This window comes from Mesitornis unicolor, unplaced genomic scaffold (assembly GCF_000695765.1).
Source record: "Mesitornis unicolor isolate BGI_N332 unplaced genomic scaffold, ASM69576v1 scaffold22399, whole genome shotgun sequence".
Taxonomy (NCBI): Eukaryota; Metazoa; Chordata; class Aves; order Mesitornithiformes; family Mesitornithidae; genus Mesitornis; species Mesitornis unicolor.
The window spans coordinates 1-18,513 of NW_010209577.1; the positions used below are offsets into that span (position 1 = coordinate 1).

Below are 18,513 nucleotides of genomic sequence, written 5' to 3' on the forward strand. Positions count from 1 at the left end.
AGTGCCCTGGTGATATCCCTGATCCGGGATCACACGAGAGCACAAAACCATGTAAACAGCAGCTCAGTCACATCTTATCCACAGACCTTTATCCTGACACTCCTGTAAGAAAAGTCAGCAAGCAAATCCCTTGGGCTTGGTTTTCAGCAGTTCCACCACAATTTCTCAAAATTCATTTTACAGAGGCAGGCAAAAATGCTGCAAATCATGGACAGCGCCAAAAAGACTCCATATTCACTGGGTTTCTGTTTCAAAACGTGATGAACACACAAACACCTGAATAGAAATTGCAAATATATTTGTTTCCTTTCATGCAACTGATAGCATACTTACAGTTGATCTGTATTTTTAGTACAGACCCATTTTCCACAAGGAGTATCCCATTATCAGCTTGGTTGTGGGAAAAAAAACCCAAAAACTCTACTGACTTTGAAAACAACGGAAAACAGAGTAAAATGCAACATCTTCGTATAAGAAGCAGAATAGGTAAGAGATCCTTCCAACCTCCTGCTTTTCCAGTTTATCTCATGAACAAGAGCACTTCAGTATAACATAGATGACCAGTGTTAATTAAAGCACTTAACACTTACTTTATTTGATGTAGTCACAGTGAGATTCTGGAGAAAGGTTTGGGAGCTGAAAACAGTATAATGGTGAAGAACTGGGGACTCATACCTTCACCAAACATTGCTTTATCATTTACACATAACCTCCACGATGATTATAAACATGATCATCTGGGCACAATTTAGAGATGTGTTAGTCTACAAGAAGTAGAGTTCTAGTTCAGAGTAAAGGTACGAATGCCAACAGGCACTCTGTTCCCTCTCTGAAGCCTCTTCAGTTGCATAGAAGCACTGTAAACTTGGAAGAAAACCAATTTTATCCCCAACTGAAAAATACTGTTCTTTCTCTACTCATAGCTAGCACAGCAAGTAAAAGTGTAGTGGAAGAAGATCCCCCTGAAATAATGAAGCCTATAAAATCACAATATGTCACCAGTTATGAGTTTGGTTCTTAACACTACTGGTCAATTTCAAACAAACAACAATGAGGTTTTCTGTACCGGTTTTGAACGCTGCTGAAGGGAACCTCTGAAGCATATGCTCAACCTCTGTCTGCTAACAGAGAATCTAATACCAAAATACTAGAAAGGGCTGAACTGCAGGGTCTCAATGAGAATTCACGCTTGTTCAGATACCTGGGAATCCAGCCACACCATAGCCTCAGGACAAAAGATTCATTGGGTTTGGTACTTTCAGGTCTCTACCTCCCACCACCTTGACAGTGCTTTGCACACAGTCAATGTCTCAGTTCTCCTGCACTAAATCTCCTCATTAATTCTCTGAATAGAAAGATGCCAAAAGAACTATGGGGATGTAAAAATCCCTGCAGTTTTAACAGATTATAAGGAAATTAGTGTATACTAATCAGAAACTGTTTTTACTCAAGCACAGTTATAATACAAGATGACAGCTTCATTTTCCCATTTTGACTGTAGCACCGTTTCCTCTTTTTGACAGAACTTGACCTGACTACTACAGCTTCCAGTCAGCCAACTTGAATGCAAGTAATCAAGAGCAACAGTATCAGCCAAAAGCAAAATCAAGGAAAATACCGAAAGGTAAAATTCACACATGCATAAGTGTTGTTTGCAACAGCTGCCACATCTTTTAATGGAATAAACTATCTGAAAATCTATTTGAATTTAAAACCAACATAGTCTTGTATTCAAAGTGTAAAACTAGAGTAATGAAATTTTCTAGACTTTCTCTATATTCAACCACTGACTTTTTGGGAATTTGGGACAATTCATTAATTTCTGAAATCTCCTATTTGTCAGTTGTAAGATTTGGTGACAGACTGCCAACTCCATTGTCACATCACTGCCTTCCATGGAATATTTGCTCTCAAGGTAGTAAAACGAAACACAGGGAAGTAAATATTGAAAATTTTTCACTTGCACACTACATTAATACAAAATTACACTGATATTAAAAAATAATTCATTGTTCTTAAAATGGAAGACAATGAAAAAATACTCAAAGAGATTGGCAGGCAAAGCTCTCTTTAAATCCACAAGGTAAATCCGGAGGAAACACCGTATCTTAGACACTACAGCAACATAAGCTACAAAATCATCTATACCAGCTACCCGAATGGAAAGCCCAATAAGGGCACGGAGAAGCAGTATATCGCGACAATGGCATGGGTTTATAAAGCAGAAAGTTAGAAAAATGCTAGCATTGCTTCCATCTACATAGACAAAGGCATTAGATCACACTGGAAAGACATGCTCTCACTGCCTTACAGTTTGGTTCAGAGCATGTCTGAATTTTTAATTACTGTCCTAAGAAAATAACCAGAAAACATTCACAGACAGAAAGACATTAATAAACAAAGCACCCGGCAGACTGGGGAGCAAAGGAGAATGCAAGAAGATCAGACAGCAATATAGTTGTGATTCCATGCACGTAATCTCTCATTTAAATTGACTTGCTGCAACAGATGTTCCAAGATCCAAGCCTGCACTGTGAGAACACATTTCTGGACAAAGAGACTTCTGAAAACGTGAACAAGCTTAACTGTTAGAATGACTGGAGTCTGCAATAAGTCTGAACAACGGTGCTGGAAACCATCAACTGTCTGTCTTAGCTCATCTTACTACAAAAGCCTAGAGAAAGATGACAATAAACATATAAGCATCATTAAGTGCTTCAAGAGAAAAACTTAGCTGAATATGAGTAACAACTCATTTTCTTATTTAATTTGTTGAAAAGGATTAGGCTTCTAAATGTTAAACAAAGCTACTATAGAATTTCTAGTGGTCTAGTAACAGCATTGTAGAAAAATGTATAGAGCCTCTAGTTTCATTATGATACTTAACTAGGCAGCAAATAAATAAAGAACTTCTATGAGCTACCTTCAAACTGCATCATCTTTAACTATATTTCACTATATGAGCTAGAAAAACAAAGCTTGATTTATCCCACAGCATCCTTCAAGAAACTATTAAAAAATGGCTGTATTTCATACTCAAGACAATTAATGTTGAACACAGAAAAATATTTCCATACTTCAAGACTCCTGTAACAGTCTACAACACAATACAGCATTCTATAACACCGTATAGCGTCATACAGTCTATAATGTAATAAAACAGTCTAACAGCTCTATTAAACTAAGCAAGGATTTAACAAATTTCACTTGTGTAGACACAAGTTCTTTGATTGAGCTCCTTTGGTTCACATATGGGCATACAAGGTAAGTATAAAATCAACCTTCAATCACAGGAAAAGTCTGGATCTCACTTTCTCCAACCCCCTTATCAGAAAGGTTATGTAAGACTAAGACAGATACTCAGTTTTCTTACCTCCATTAGGACCTGGGTCAGGGGGATCCAGAATGACGCCTCCCCAGATGTTTCCACTCCATCCTCCCTCTCTCTTAACTTTCATTTTTCTTTTCTTCTCCCATGTATCTCTGTGCTGAACAATTTCAGACTGAATTCTCTCTTGTTCTTCTTTTTTCCGTTGGGTTACTGCCTGGACTTTCCCATTTTGTATCACAGGAGCATTAAGACCAGGCCAGAGGAAACCAGAACGTCCTTAAAAATAACAGAGAAAAATTCTATTTTATGCCAAATTAGGACTGAAACTCTACACACCGGAAAAATGCAATACAATGGAAGGTTCTCACATATTTCAAGTACATTTTATGATACAGAAGTTAAATTTAAACCCCAAGATTAACACTAACCAACGATATCAGGATTTTTTTAAAAGACAAAAATATCTCAAGCAGTTCTGACACCACAGAAATTAACAGCAATTTGTCAATTTATTAAATCAAGAAATAGTATACACAAAGAGGTCAAGTCATGTTTACAGCCCCTTATTGGTGAATCTACCTTCACCAATCTCCTGGCCTCTGTTGAGGTTCTTCTTTAGCTTTTTCTTCCTTCTCTTTCCTCTTCCTTTCTTTACTCCCACACCAGTCTCCGCCAAAGCTCCTTTCCATAGCTCATCAGCTGTCACTGAAATGAAAAAGGCTTTCATAAGTAATGTACAAGTACAGCTTGCATTGGAAACTGAAGCTGAAGAAAAAAACCCTTGAAATGTTAACCCTTGCTTGATCTTTGCCGAGATTGAAACTGTAGGATTACAGCCTTGCTAAGAAAGTGATTTCCTACTATGTTTATAAGTACAGAGATGTGTCTCTACTCCTAATGATTGCAATCACACATGCACACAGCCAGGTCCACGGTCTTTAAAGGCATTTTCAAAATATATTTAAAGGTAAACATTCCTAAATCAGTAACCAGTAAGGTATTAACTCCCAGCTCATTAAAAGGAAATCATTCATTCAGAATACCTGTAAGCACTTTGTCACGGTTTAGGCCGTGTTGGTAACTAAGCACCATGTGGCCGCTCGCTCACTCCCGCCCCCACAGTGGGCTGGTAAGGAGAATTGGAAGAAAAAGTTAAAACTCATGGGTTGAGATAGAGACAGCTTAATAGGAGAGAAAAAATATTAGTAACAATAATACTAATAAAGGAGCATACAAAGCAAGTGATGCACAATGCAATTGCTCACCACCTGGAAGCTGAATCCAGTCCGCTCCCAAGCGAGATCTCGCCCCCACGGGCCAGCTCCCCCAGTTACATACTGACCATGACCCCTTGGCCAGTTTGGGTCAGATAGCCTGGCTGGGCCCCACCCCAGCTTTCTGTGAAAATTAACCCTATCCTAGCCAAACCCAGGAGACACTTATCCAAGGACAAATATTAATGATGTTAACTTGAATTACTCCTAAAATTATCCAAAATACACTGCTTTAAAAAGCCACAAAACACAAGAACTTAACCGACAACATAAATCTGCTGCTGTTCTCATGCTCTGACAAAATACATGGTCTTCCCTATTGCCTGTATAAATGCAAAGGAATATAAGGAGGAAGGAACGTAAGACACTTTAAACAGCCTCACCACAGAGCTCAGGCTTTGGTCAGGCCTCTTCAGTCATTGACTGTGTACAGGACATTGGCTTATGATGTTTTACCCAACATATGAGAGCATGACTTAGGAAGCACATAATGAGTAGTTAACTTCAAACTACTATTTGCCCAAACAATAGAAATATAGGATATCTTCACAACTTAGACAAAAACAAACTACACCAAAATGAAACCGATGAAGAGAAGATACCACAGACAATATTTCATCCTGTTAGTCCAGACAAGAAGGCTATCACCACAGAATACACAAGCATCACCATTAGGGTATTTGCAGATTAATGCTATCACGTATTTTATCCAGGGGCAATGTTACTATGGTAGTTTAAATCTCTTGCCTTCTCTGATTAGAAACTGATTTTGTTTATTTAAAGTAAGCAAAAAAAGTCAGTAAACACTTTTAATCAGGGAAATTAAAATAACTATGCTCAAATTGCTACAGTTTCCTAACAGCAATCCATGCTCGCTAGATTAATGCACCTGAGAGATCCTATCCCACAGACTGATGCACTGGAAGTGGGGAAGCTCTGCTAAGCGATGGACAGGAGCTATCCAGGACTTCTAGAGCTACTGCTAAGTGTCCAGGTTTATTTTTGTATTGTGTAAGTTTGTATACAGCATCAAGGTGTCTCTTCCAAAGGTATGATGCCCATCTTTTCAGTCAAAAATCCTTCTCAAATTGGGATGCACAACTGTGATTCTTTTTTGAGTACGATCCTGAATCAAGTAATCAAAGCTCAGTACATTGGAAAGCAAGCATACGAGGAATGTACAATGCTACAAGTCCAGGAAGCTACAAAATAGTATTCCCTCAAGATGAGCAAGTGCAGAATGACCTAGAAAGTCACTACATACCCAAATAACAAACTGCAGAAAAAGTACCATAAGACAGATTTTGTCTGTATTACAGACAAGTGAGAACTGTGACTTATATACAAGAAGAAATGCCCATGGATTGCACATAACAGCAACATTTATCACACAGTTTATATGCCATGAGGCAAGAATTATAATTGCTCCTGTGTAGGCTTTAGTCCCTGCAAAAAATAAATTTCTATCTGATATTGCACGTCTTCCTAGACATTCAAGGGAATGCTAATGTCTGGGAAGTTTATGGTTAAAAAAATCCCACAAACAGTAACTGCATCAAATGCCCATCAGCCACTAAAAAATAATCCAGCCGATTACCACAATCTGATGCATGCAGCTGTGTGCTAAATGCAAAACAACAGCAAAACAAAAAACAAACAAACCAAAAAAACCCAAATAAACTTCAGCTACGCAGAACTCACTAAACAGTAAAACTTCATTGCTGACTCTGCATGTTACTTTCAGTAAAAGCCAAACTGTGATAGGTAGTAGACTGTCTACAGGTAGTGAATACTACCCTAAGATAACACTGCATTGAAGTTCAGTATAGAAAAAGACTGGTGGTAAGTAGGCAATGCATTATGCAGCTTTTCATGTTCTAAAGTGGACTATAAGACTAACGCATGAGTTGGAAGGTTGACGATCAATCATGTTAAGCTTCTTAGCTTATGCAGAAAACATTGTGTAACCAGCAATTTCTTTTTTTCATTATAATTCTGCTAGCCTGAAAACAAGGAATTGCAATAAAGGTATTTACATTTTTCTCTGCAAGGTTATTTTTAAGCTGCAACAGTTCCCCAATCTACTGCAGTTCGTGTGGCCTCACAAAGGGTCATAACAGCTACAAAGGAGGCTGCAGAGGGGCAGCAACAAGCACAAGAACAAGGAGCTCCTGAGCTGGTAATACACTTGAAATAAACCCAGCACTTAGAGCTGTATTCTGAATATCTGTATGATAAAAATCACTTAATCCCAATAGAGAAAAGCAGCAAAAGTCACAGAGGAGACTGTTTTGTACCAACGGAGACCGGCCAATGCCAACAGACCAGTGGGATGAGGTCAGACTGGTCAGATTTTGGCCTCAAGCACCATACAAATTCTGACAAAATTAGAACCAGAGGAAAACAACACATTTGGTACCAAAGTGTAGTTCATCTAATCAGTCTGTAATAATATCATCATGTGTTTGCAAAGCAGTTGAATTTAATGAAACGCATCAGAAACCTGCGGGCTACAGAGCTGAGAGGTCTTTCTAAAATGGCACGTATCACACTGATTTTAAGAGAAAGTGACAAGACTGGAATATGGAGAGGACAGGCTGCAGTCAAGAAGATTACAATGGTAGGGAGATTGCTTATAACAGACAGACAGCACAACAATGAAGAAAATAAAAATCTGACCATAAGAAAGGTCAATCTGACTTGGCAGCAAAGCACGAAGATGACTGCAGAGCATACACATGCACAAGAGAAAGATCATGTAGCGAAGGAAATAACCCAAACAGCATCACTGTACCGCTTTTCACATTTGCAGAAATGCTTGGAAACTAAGACAGCACAGTAGGTATGCAGTCTCTTGGTGATTTGTGGCCTTATCTTTATTTTGCCTTTGTAAAATGGGAGGCTGCATGCATTCTTTCAGAGCTAAAACAGACCAAGTTATAAAAGCCACCACAAAATCACATAGCTACTAACTAAAGGGGAAAAAAAGATAACACATCATATATAAGATTTTATTTTATGGCCTAGGAAAAGATCCACTACTGAATTTTGCTGAAAGCATGCAAGCTGATCACTATCATGTACCAATAGTAAATTTGTACGACACCACTCCATGTTGTTTGACCTACATAAAAGATGTTTGCAGTTTTATGAAAAGGATTTGGGTTTGTGTCTTTCTATACTCTTCCTGAATTTCAGGAACCAGACAGCCCTACTGCTTACTTCAGAGGAAGATTAATATTAGACACCACCTCAGTAACTCACAAGTACTACCTGAGAGTCTTGCTGTAAACAATACCAGAAAACAGTATCCAAGATCCCAATAAACTGAGATTAAAAGCAGATTTCTTGGCCTCCTGTAAGATGAGCTCACAGCTAGCTCAGAATATAAACTACAAAGAAAGACAAATAGCAGTAATTTGGAAAACTGAAGGGAGTAAAAGGAGAAGAAAGGATCAACTTTGTAAAACAGCCAAGTAGGCTCACTTCTTCCACTTACAAGTAATTTTTCCTATAATTTGATGACAAGTAGTCTTGTGGCAGCACAGCAACAGGTATTCGAAGCTATTAACGACATAACAAAAAGATTAATGAACATGTTACAGTGAACATGCCTCTTTCAATGCACTGTTGCTCACTAATGCCATTACATCTATGCATTTGTATTACCTTAAGGAACTTAGTAAGGTCTTTTCAGTCACTAACATTCTCTTCCAGATTTCAACTTGGAATACCTTTTTTTATTAGCAGATGAATTCTAAAAAAGTATGAGATTTCAAGCGCTTTCCTTCTACAGACACAAATGGTTTTGACACCATCTCCAAATAAAAACAAGATTTGGAAAAAGTACTTCACGCACATGAACCGCAAAAGAGCGTCTTCAAAAAGAACATGCTGCTTACATACTCTATTACAAACAGCATAATAAACTACACAGTGTAGACTCAGCTGCTTAATGACCACAAGATGACGTTTTTGCTTGGAGGCAGGTCAAAAGTTTGGCAACTAACTCCTCTAGGAGCCAAACCTCACAAATCTCACTATGCTTAAACGCAAAAGGCATTTCCTTGACATTGTCTTCTCTGACAAACACATGCTTACCCATCTACAGAAGAGAATGCACTCTTGTCAGATCATTTATATGGGTTCAAAAGCAGTCAAACAAATTCGTAGAACAAAAAAGCCACCTCGAGCTATACATTCAAAAATTTCACACTGCAAATCACTGAAGGCTGTGAGGCTTTTCGAAGGAAGCATTCCCACGTGCTCATCCAATTCTTACTTTCTTCCCATAGCATCAGCTGCTGTTGGAGACAGGATGCTCAGTTAGGAGGACATTCGGTCTGACGAGGCAAGGTTATTCTCATGTTTTAGAAGTTAAAAATTAACTTACTCCTCTCTCAAGCACTACTATAAGGTATAGTTTTCATGTTCAGTATCTGTTGGTTTTGAAAGACATTTCTGAAAAAATAGTATGGACTCGACAAGTTATTAGAAAAAACACATATTCCTATCACCTCGAAGCTCTGAGGACTGATTAAGAATAGGCTAAGCATTAAACAGCTATGAACAGCAAATGATGGGCCAGCCCTCAGAACTGGTCTCTAGGTATAGCTGAAAGAGGATGAGAACAGAGAAAAAAGCATGTCACTTATCTTTGCCTCTTAAGAGGTTCCAGTTGTAAAACAATATATCATTGTATAAGATGTTAAAAACAAACCCATATCCACTCTTCTGTTCTCTGACATGGCTATACTTTCAAAAGTCTACTGTTATGGCTAACATTTTAAGGATGTGCATCTCTGATAAGAACTACGCAGCTTTACATTAGACAGCGAAAAGTCTGTTCACGTCCCAGACATCTTAAAACAAATTCTTCACCACTGAGAATTGCATTTCAGTATTTGTTCTGAATAGGCAAAGTCTCAAAAGAGAGGTTATTCTGTCAGCGTTCATGAGCAATTAGTATTAAGTCATCATTCTAAAGCAGGACGTGCCGAGAGTCCAGAAAGATAATGAAGGTAATCTTTCAACCACTTCGATTAGAGTTTAATACTGGTATTAAGGCGAACACAGTCATCCACTCACTTCTAAATTACGCAAGTCCTCAGTGACAACTCAACTGCCAATAAATCGATAACCTATCAAATAAGCATTTTTAGCACGGCACAGACATGATGGAACTAAATTATTAAGCAGTCTCATCAGTGAGGTACAAGCAAAGCTGGATTATTCCACTTAAATTGGGTTTTTTGATCTCTCAAAAATAAGACAACTGCAACCCTGTCTCATCAGAGCTCACTAAAATGGTCTACAGGAGTTCTAAACATTAGGCTTTCCTTGTAAAATGACAGCTTTCTTCAGAAGTCTGGAAAGCCCAGTAACAGTTAATCTTGCTTTAAACCTTTGATGGGTTTTAAAAAGCATTGGCTTTCAACCTATACTCCTGTTATTTTTCATAACAGATCGCACAATATTTTGGTATTCTTTCACCAGTTTAACTAAAACAAATTATCAAGGCTCCAAAGCCAATGAGAACAGTAGTCAGGTGCTTCTTCCATTTGTAAAATGCAAGACAACAATGACTAAAATGCTGTTCAGAAATCTTATCAAAACCCTAAAATGTCTGGTAAGAAAGGGAGCTTACAAGATGGGGACAGACTTTTCAGTAGGGCTTGCTGTGACAGTACAAAGGGTAATGGTTTAAACTAAGGGAAGGTAGATTTAGAGTACATATAAGGAAGACATTTTTCACAACAAGGGTGGTAAAACACTGGCACAGGTTGCCCAGAGAGGCGGTAGATGCCCCATCCCTTGAAACATTAAAGGCCAGGTTGCACAGGGCTCTGAGTAACCTGATCCAGTTGAGGATGTTCCTCCTCACTGCAGGCTGGACTAGACGACCTTGAAACGTCCCTCTTAACCCAAACCATTCTATGATTCTATGAAACCTGGGAAGTAGTGAAGAATATAAAGCATTCTGTCTAGACAGCCCACTACTGAGTTACTCAAAATTAATTTGGATAGCGGGCGGTATCTAACCACAGAACTGCAAGAATCTGGACACTGAAAATGTCTGAGAAAGACAAGAACTACTGCAAGATCATGAAGAGGAAACTGATGCCAAGTATGAAATTAGTACCATGGGACAGATAGAAGATGGTTTTAGATAAACTTTACAGACTAAAAATTAGAACTGCAGACATACAAATTATTTCCACTGAAAACTTAAGCTCATTTCTACCTCTCACTGCTAGCTGGATTTCTACAACAGTGAAACATGAAGAAAACTAACCTACTAAGAAACATCCTGGCTTCTGTTTGTTTTGCCAGTACATGGCTGCAGCTCTATGAAGTACCTGCTTATTCATGCAAGTTTAATAATATCATTAAAAAATACAAAAGTTCTCAAGTGTATTGCAGAAAAAAATTAGTTTAGATGTGTCTGCAAATCTGTTGGCAGCAAAAGACGTCTCTATAATCTACCTATTATTCCCATAGGATAGCATGAGAAACTTTTGGGCAACTTCCCGAAAACGAGAAACAAACCTATTGCATTATGATAGTATAAAAAAAATCTCTGGAGCTGGAAAATATTGTTCTGAAAGATGCATTCATACCACTACAGACACAGTGAATAACTCAACTGCAAACCATGAGCACACTTTCACAGTCATTAGAATTTCACATTTTCTAAAACTGGCAATTTAGCACGATGTCAAAAAAAAAGCTGCAGACACGGGATTTGCAGGTTAGTCGCAATTCAAATCCTGAATAAATCCAGCTACAAACCCAGTCATTAACAGACTAAAAACTTCTTCACTTAAACAAAGAAGCAAAATTGCTGTAAATTATCCTGAAAAACATCTAAGAAACTGTATTTTTTCTTCATAACACCTTATTTAAAAACCTGGACCTTAGCTTAGCTAATAGATGCTGTTGTAAATGCTACTAGCTTTTGAAGGTTGGTTTGATTATTAAAGCTTTCATTTGCAGCTTTTTTTAAAAAATAGTATGTATTACAAAGCTGGCCTCAGTGTCACCAGGTGGATATGGAGAATAGATTTCAGTGATGTTTCCAAACCAGACACCATTGGCCTGGTTCATTTCCTCAGAACACAATAAAAGCCAGAGGCCAAGTGCCTTCGCAAAAGTTACACTGCACAGTAACAAATCAAAACCCAATAAAAGCAAGAGTTGGACTAAATTATCTTTATAGGTCCCTTCCAACCCAATACAGTCTATGATTCTATGAAAACAGCACCCTCATTAAGTACAATTAACTGTTAAGCATTTAATAGTCACTCCTCTTTTTCTGACTAAAACAAATTAACCAAATATTCTTCAATACATATGCACAGACAGGGATCCCCATTGTAAAAGAAAATTCAAAAAAAAGCAACTGTATACATGGAGCTCTTCACATACTTAATGCTGAAATATAAAAACTTTTCATAAGTTGCTACTGACCATGACGAGTGGTAGCACAGTAGTTGTTTATCTGTAATTTTCATACTTCAAAATTTATTTTTTTTAATAAATAAAAAAGTAAATTTTTAATCCTTATCCTCAAATTAGGCATGGCAGGAAAAAACCAAACAATTTAATTGAAAGAAAACTCACACAGGACTAGAAAAATTTAATATAAAATGTAATTAAGGAGCAGACTTTCAGGAACTGATGTTTCCAATAAAGAACACAAACAGAGATTTATACTGAGTACAATTGCTTCCAGTAAGCAAAGCCTCTAGAGACAAAACATTTTACTCTGAGTATGATATTATATTGCTGGTCTAAATTATTCTCCCCTGATTGTTACTATCTATTTCTATAACCTCTGAAAAATTATCATTTTCCTTATTTTCTATTCTAACCTAAGAGGAAACATCAACCAGCAACAAAGAAATTAAGTTCTTCTTTTCATTTGTTCTCAAGGGGGGCTAATGGAATTAAACAGTAGGAAACCATAATTTTTGTATAGTCCCAGTATCAAGTAAAAGGTCTTTATTCTCACATACACTCAGATACTCAACAGATGTTGGGAAAATTATGCTTGCTGGTTGGGACGACTGAGGTCAACGATAACTCCGATGGCCAGGAGACAGTCAAATTGTTTCAGTATTCACAACACATCTGTATGCCTCTGCTGCCTTCAGGAATGACAGCCCACATATTTCAACGCAATTCTGTGGCTATCAAATTTAAATGGTGTATATCCCACATTTTCCTCACCTACAGGTGAGACAGATACATACTTCTTTTATTAAATAGACGATACTTTTTATCAATGTTTCTCAACTACTGAAGCTTAAGCACCTTTTCAGAAAGTCTGGATTGTCGGGATTTCCCAGCCTGTGTGCCTGCACATAACAGCACACAAATGCACAGAGAGGTAGGGAAAACAGATCTGCCCTGTCCTCTCTGACAGAACTGAAACAGGCATAAGTAAGATATTCTATGCGAATACCAGGTCTATTGAGACACATTGAAAAAGGGAAAAAGACTTTTCATAGGAAGTTATTTACTTTTTAAACCTTTTTTTTAAAAGCCTCAGACCCTTCCATGTCTGTGCAAAAGCATGTAAATTGTTAAGTAAATGGAAACTGAACTCATTTCCATAGTGGGGAGGATGGAAAGGGATAAGGAGGGAAGGACAAGAAGCTAAACCTAGAATAACAAGACGTTTTTTAATTACTTCATTACAAAACTCACTGAAATATATCACTGGACAAGAATAAACCCCTCTGCATGTTTCTGTCAGAGCTACAGGAGGCATCTGTCTGGGTAAGTATCATAGACTGCCCAAGATAACTGCTATTCCTACTATTTAAATGAATGCCTTTATTTAAAAGGAGTTAAACTTTCTAAAAGTTAAGCTGAAGGTACAGATGACTCTACTAACAACAGCATGTTAATATTTTTTAAAAGCGTGATGGAAGAGAAGTAAATCTTCAGTAATGAGACAGAAAAATACAGTCACCTTCCTCAGCCACAGAGGACTGTCATTTGCTTGCCACTTCACTTGAAAATTGTTTCACATAAAATGGTCATATCTTCTGAAGCAACCGCACTGCTAGAGGATATGAGTGTTCTATACTGTTAATATCTACCTCATTTGAATTTTCAAGATTTTATTTTTGACTTCTGAAAGAGAAACTGTTCTTAGAATAACTGTACTTTGAAATATTAATGCCTCTGTCTTCTGAATCTGATGGCTACTGTCTCTGCTGAATACATAAGGGAGGTACACTTAAATTCCTCGAAGTTGTTACACCTTACTAATTAAGCCAATAGTTTTAGGTAGCTTGCCTAATAAAATATTGAACAAGTTATATTTAAGTTAAACAATGGGGATGCCATCACAACAAACACTTTTAATTCAGTCATCTAACAAACATTTCTAATTAAGTCAACTAACAAGACAGCTGGCAAGATTCCTAGGTAAAACAGATCTCATCTAGACTTTGTGAACATGAACATAAGCATAATAAAGGAAACATCTAACCTACAAATTGTAATCACACTGCAATCACTTGCAATGCTGTATTTTAAATCTAAAGATAAACAAAATAACAACACTGCTTAGCTTCTTACATATTCTTATCTTGTGAATACTTCAGTGCCCAAAAAAGGATCTGAAGCAATTTTTCCTGCAGTTGGCATCTGCAGAAAACCTTGACAATGCAGAGCCTCTGTTCCACACCAAAGCCTTTTGCAGGTCTTTTGAGAACTCTCTACCTTCACTTCTTTGAAATAAGACATTGGTCAAAATTTACTGGATAAGGCAAACAGCCAGCACAAGTGCCATTTCTGTAGCAAATATAAAGAAAGCAAATACAGTATTCTGCCACTCAGACATTGAGACTACCAGCTCTGAAAGCCTAATTTTGCAGAGCTCTTATACTCCATGGATTATAAACAAATAACTTTTATTCTCAAACTGCTGCAGTTATCTCCTCCAGAAATTATGTTCTTACTATTCCTTTTCTTCCCTTATGGGACAGGGTAAGAAACCACAAAACAGGTGTAATGGCCCCTCAACTATATCAGTTCACAGTCCCAAGAGTGAATTTAAACAGCCATACTTTCTCAATTACGTTAAGCATATGTGTAATTCCTTTCAGGACTGGAGGAAAATGCTGCAGCTGGACAGACAATTAGCAGGACATAATCAACAGTTTTTGTTTAACATATTATCGCATTTCCATTATTTCATTTTGGAGATAGCACAGTTTGAACAGTATGCCTTGCCTGTGGCTCAAAAACCATTTGGAAAATAAACACACAATTTATATTCTCAATAAAGTACTAGGAAACAGAGGGCAAGGTGTTTCCCTCTTCCATCCAATGGTATATATTAGATAGATTCATATAAACCGAACCCTTGCTTACTATTAAAAGATAATAAACTGAGCTCGTGCATGCACTTCTGTCAATAGCTATAGCTGCAACTATAATCTTAGGAGATATGCAACTAGAGTAGATGCAGAAAGTTACTATACATAGATTTCCAAGACTGCGTCTCTGCAACGCAAAATTTTCTTTCCTTTTTCCCTTACCACAGGCAATTTTAATCCAATTCAAGACTTACATGTATTGAAGAAACTGCTTTTTCTGCATTGCTCAACGGTCACATTCCAGGGTGCAGAGAAGGAGCATCGGGTCTGGAAATCCCATGCCAGGCTAGAATATGAACGGCAACTCCCTTTCACTGGCACAGAAGCAAACCCTGAGGATGAAGACAGAAAGGTGTTCATACACAGGACATTTCCTTCTTGAAAACACCATTTTCTGCAAATATACACACCAGAATAAAAAACAGGAATAGTTACTCATGCAGTTTAGTTCCTAAAGGGAAACTGAACCTTCTGTCTTGAAGTGCAAAGCAATTTGAAGAAGCTGGGGGAAATACTGCAACAGAAAACATCATGAGAAGAAGGCAGCTAGGCGGCTTCTAACATATTGCTGACAGAGTGCAAAAGTATAAATACTGTCATAGCAGCAAAACATGCAATAATGTTTCTGGACACAATCTAAAGGGATAAATAAATACATCATAAAATACTATATGCACTACGAAAACCAAATCTGAACTCAGCCCAATAATCCTCTTCAGTATCTTCATAAATGCTGGATGGTGGGGCAGAGCGTACCCTCAACAGGTTTGCTGATGATACAAAACTGAGGGGAGTGGCTGACACACCAGAAGGTTGTGCTGCCATCCCGACAGACCTTGACAGGCTGGAGAAATGGGCTGACAGAAACCTCATGAAGTTCACCAAGAGGACGTAAAAAGTCCTGCACCTGGGGAGGAACCGCATGCACCAACGTATCCTATGGTCAAACAGCTGGAAAGCAGCTTGGCAGAAAAGGGTCTGGGTGGTCTTGGTGGTCACCAATATGACCATGAGTCAGCAACGCATACTTGCAACAAAAAAAGGGCAACAGCATCCTGGGCTGCGTTAGGAGGACCCTTGCCAGTGGGTTGAGGGAGGTGATCCTTCCCCTCTGTACTCAGCACTGGTAAGACACACCAGGAGCACTATGTCCAGCTCTGGGGTCTCCAGTACAAGACAGACGTGAACATACTGGAGAAGTGGGTATTAGGAAAAGGTTCTTCATTCAGGGGGTGCTCAGTCACTGGAACAGGCTCCCCACAGAAATGGTCAAGGCACCAAGCCTGTCAGAGTTCAAAGAGTGTCTGGATAACACTCTTAGTCATATGGTTTAGTTTTAGGTAATTCTGTGAGGAGCAGGGAGCTTGACCTGATGATCCTTATGGGTCCCTTCCAACTTCAAATATACTATGATTCTACAAGAAAGTCCAGCAAAAGGACACAAAGTTGGTTAAGGGACTGGAGCATTTCTCATAAGAGGAAAGTCTGAGAGAGCTGAGACAGTTTAGCCCGGAGAAAAGCAGACTCAGGAGAGATCTTTTTTTATATATACTTTCTGAAGGGAGGGTATAAAGAAGACTGAGCCAGGCTTTTCTCACTGGTGCCCAAAAACATGACAGGAAGCAATGGGCATATATTTAAAAGCACAAAATTCCATCTGAAAGAAAACTTTTTTTTTTTTTTTTACTCTCAAATAAACATGGTCCTGGGTAATCTACTCTAGTTGACACTGCTCTGAGCTGGGAACATGAACCAGATGATCTCCAGAGGCTTCTAACCTCAACTATTCCGATTCTGTGAATTCATGAACCTGACTTACTCTGGCAACCTGAAAGGAGAACGCACCTCCAAGAGTACCTTCCCCATGGCCCTCCAGATTTCATTATTACAAAGGTAGCCAATTACACATGCTCTTACCATCTCCAGAACAGATTACTTCAACAGAGCATACATGGTGGTGCATTTTCTACCAGGTGGCTTGGCTAATGCAGAAACGTTGCTGTTCTATTAGCCAAAGGGAACATGCTATAACTGCTAAAGCTCAGGTGCTTACTCTACAGACGCTCACTTTGAGTTATCTATTGGAGCGACACTTTAGTAACTAAAATGAGATAGTAACTGGTCGACATTTGGAACATCAGGAACACTAATTGTCTGGGCCAGGCTCAAATGTATATTAAAACATTACAGAGAGAAAGTCATTGCTTTGTTTGAATTGGTCATCTGCCCTTCTAGCAGTGGAGGTATTGGCTTCTTTCACAGTTCTGTAATACAAAAGCATATTCTAAATTCTTTGCCTAAGAAACAACACATTAATTTGGAAAATGAAACAGTTTACTTCATTATCAAAAATATCTGCAATGCAATTTGGTTTTAGTTGTTTGTTTTACTCCTACTGTCATTAGCAAACAAATTTTCCACATTCTAAATACCATCTTCTTCTGAAATTATGATGGAAATCTGAAAAAAGTCTATACGGAGGCAATAAACTCAGGACAAAATTACAACAGTGAGAAGAATCAGGAGCCAGATGAAATCATATAAGTAACTGCTGCAGAAATAAAATTCTGACGGAATGGCTGGGGCAGAGGAGGAGAAAAAGTCAAATGTCAAAAAAAGGAGAAGCCAAATAAACACTGGTATGATAGAAAAACATCCGACTACTGCAATTCATAACAGGCTGTTAAAGCCCAGGGTGAGATCCTGACTTCACTGAAACCAGTGACAAATCTCATATTTTCTTTAATATTTCAATCTTTTTTTAAACTGAGAGCATTTTATACTTTTAAGACTGGCAAAGAGAGAATACCAGTTGTGAGCTGGCAATCAAAATCACATCCCTAGGAAACCCCAGGGGCTGTGCTGACCATATTACCTGGATGAAGGGGCAGAGTGATGAAGGTGACTGGACCATCTCTCTTATGAGAAAAGGCTGAGACCTGAGTCTGTTTAGCCTGAAGAGAAGACTGAGAGAGGATCTTACTAATGCTTATAAATATCTAAAGGCTGGGTGTCAAGAGGATGAGGCCAGACTCTTTTCAGTGGTGCACAGCAGCAGGACAAGGGGCAACGGTCACAAACTGGAACACAGGAAGTTCAAGTTCAACATGAGGAAAAACTTCTTTACCATGAGGGTAACAGAGCACTGGAACAGGCTGCCCAGAGAGGCTGTGGGGCTCCTTCTCTGAAAACAACCAAAACCCACCTGAATGCCATCCTGTGCAACCTGTCGTAGGTGAACCTGCTCTAGCAAGGGGGTTGGACCAGATGATCTCCAAAGGTCCCTTCCAACCCCTACCATCCTGTGATTCTGTGATGTGCTGGACAGTGGGAGATGAGATTGTTTTGATCTCTGAATTGCAGCAGGAAAAAAGAAGGAGGAGGAAGACACTGAAAAAAAACCCAACCAAACCCACATGATTCCTAAAGTCTGAAACACTGAGTGCTGGTATTTAATAAAGTATACCTACACACTTCTGTATGCATATGGCTACCAAGGGAATAGACACTC

General features: G+C 38.5%; 1 protein-coding gene across 1 annotated transcript; it reads right to left on the reverse strand.

The window, feature by feature from the left end:
- Positions 1–3,373: 3,373 nt before the first annotated feature.
- On the reverse strand, positions 3,374–15,827 carry LOC104547291 (28S ribosomal protein S5, mitochondrial-like; the record flags this gene model as incomplete). The annotated part of the gene is made up of 4 exons (XM_010192914.1): positions 15,809–15,827; positions 15,197–15,334; positions 3,911–4,036; positions 3,374–3,607 (listed from the first exon to the last, which is right to left on the reverse strand). Coding segments are annotated over exons 1-4 (517 nt in total), but the record flags the coding sequence as incomplete, so codon positions are not given.
- Positions 15,828–18,513: the final 2,686 nt, after the last annotated feature.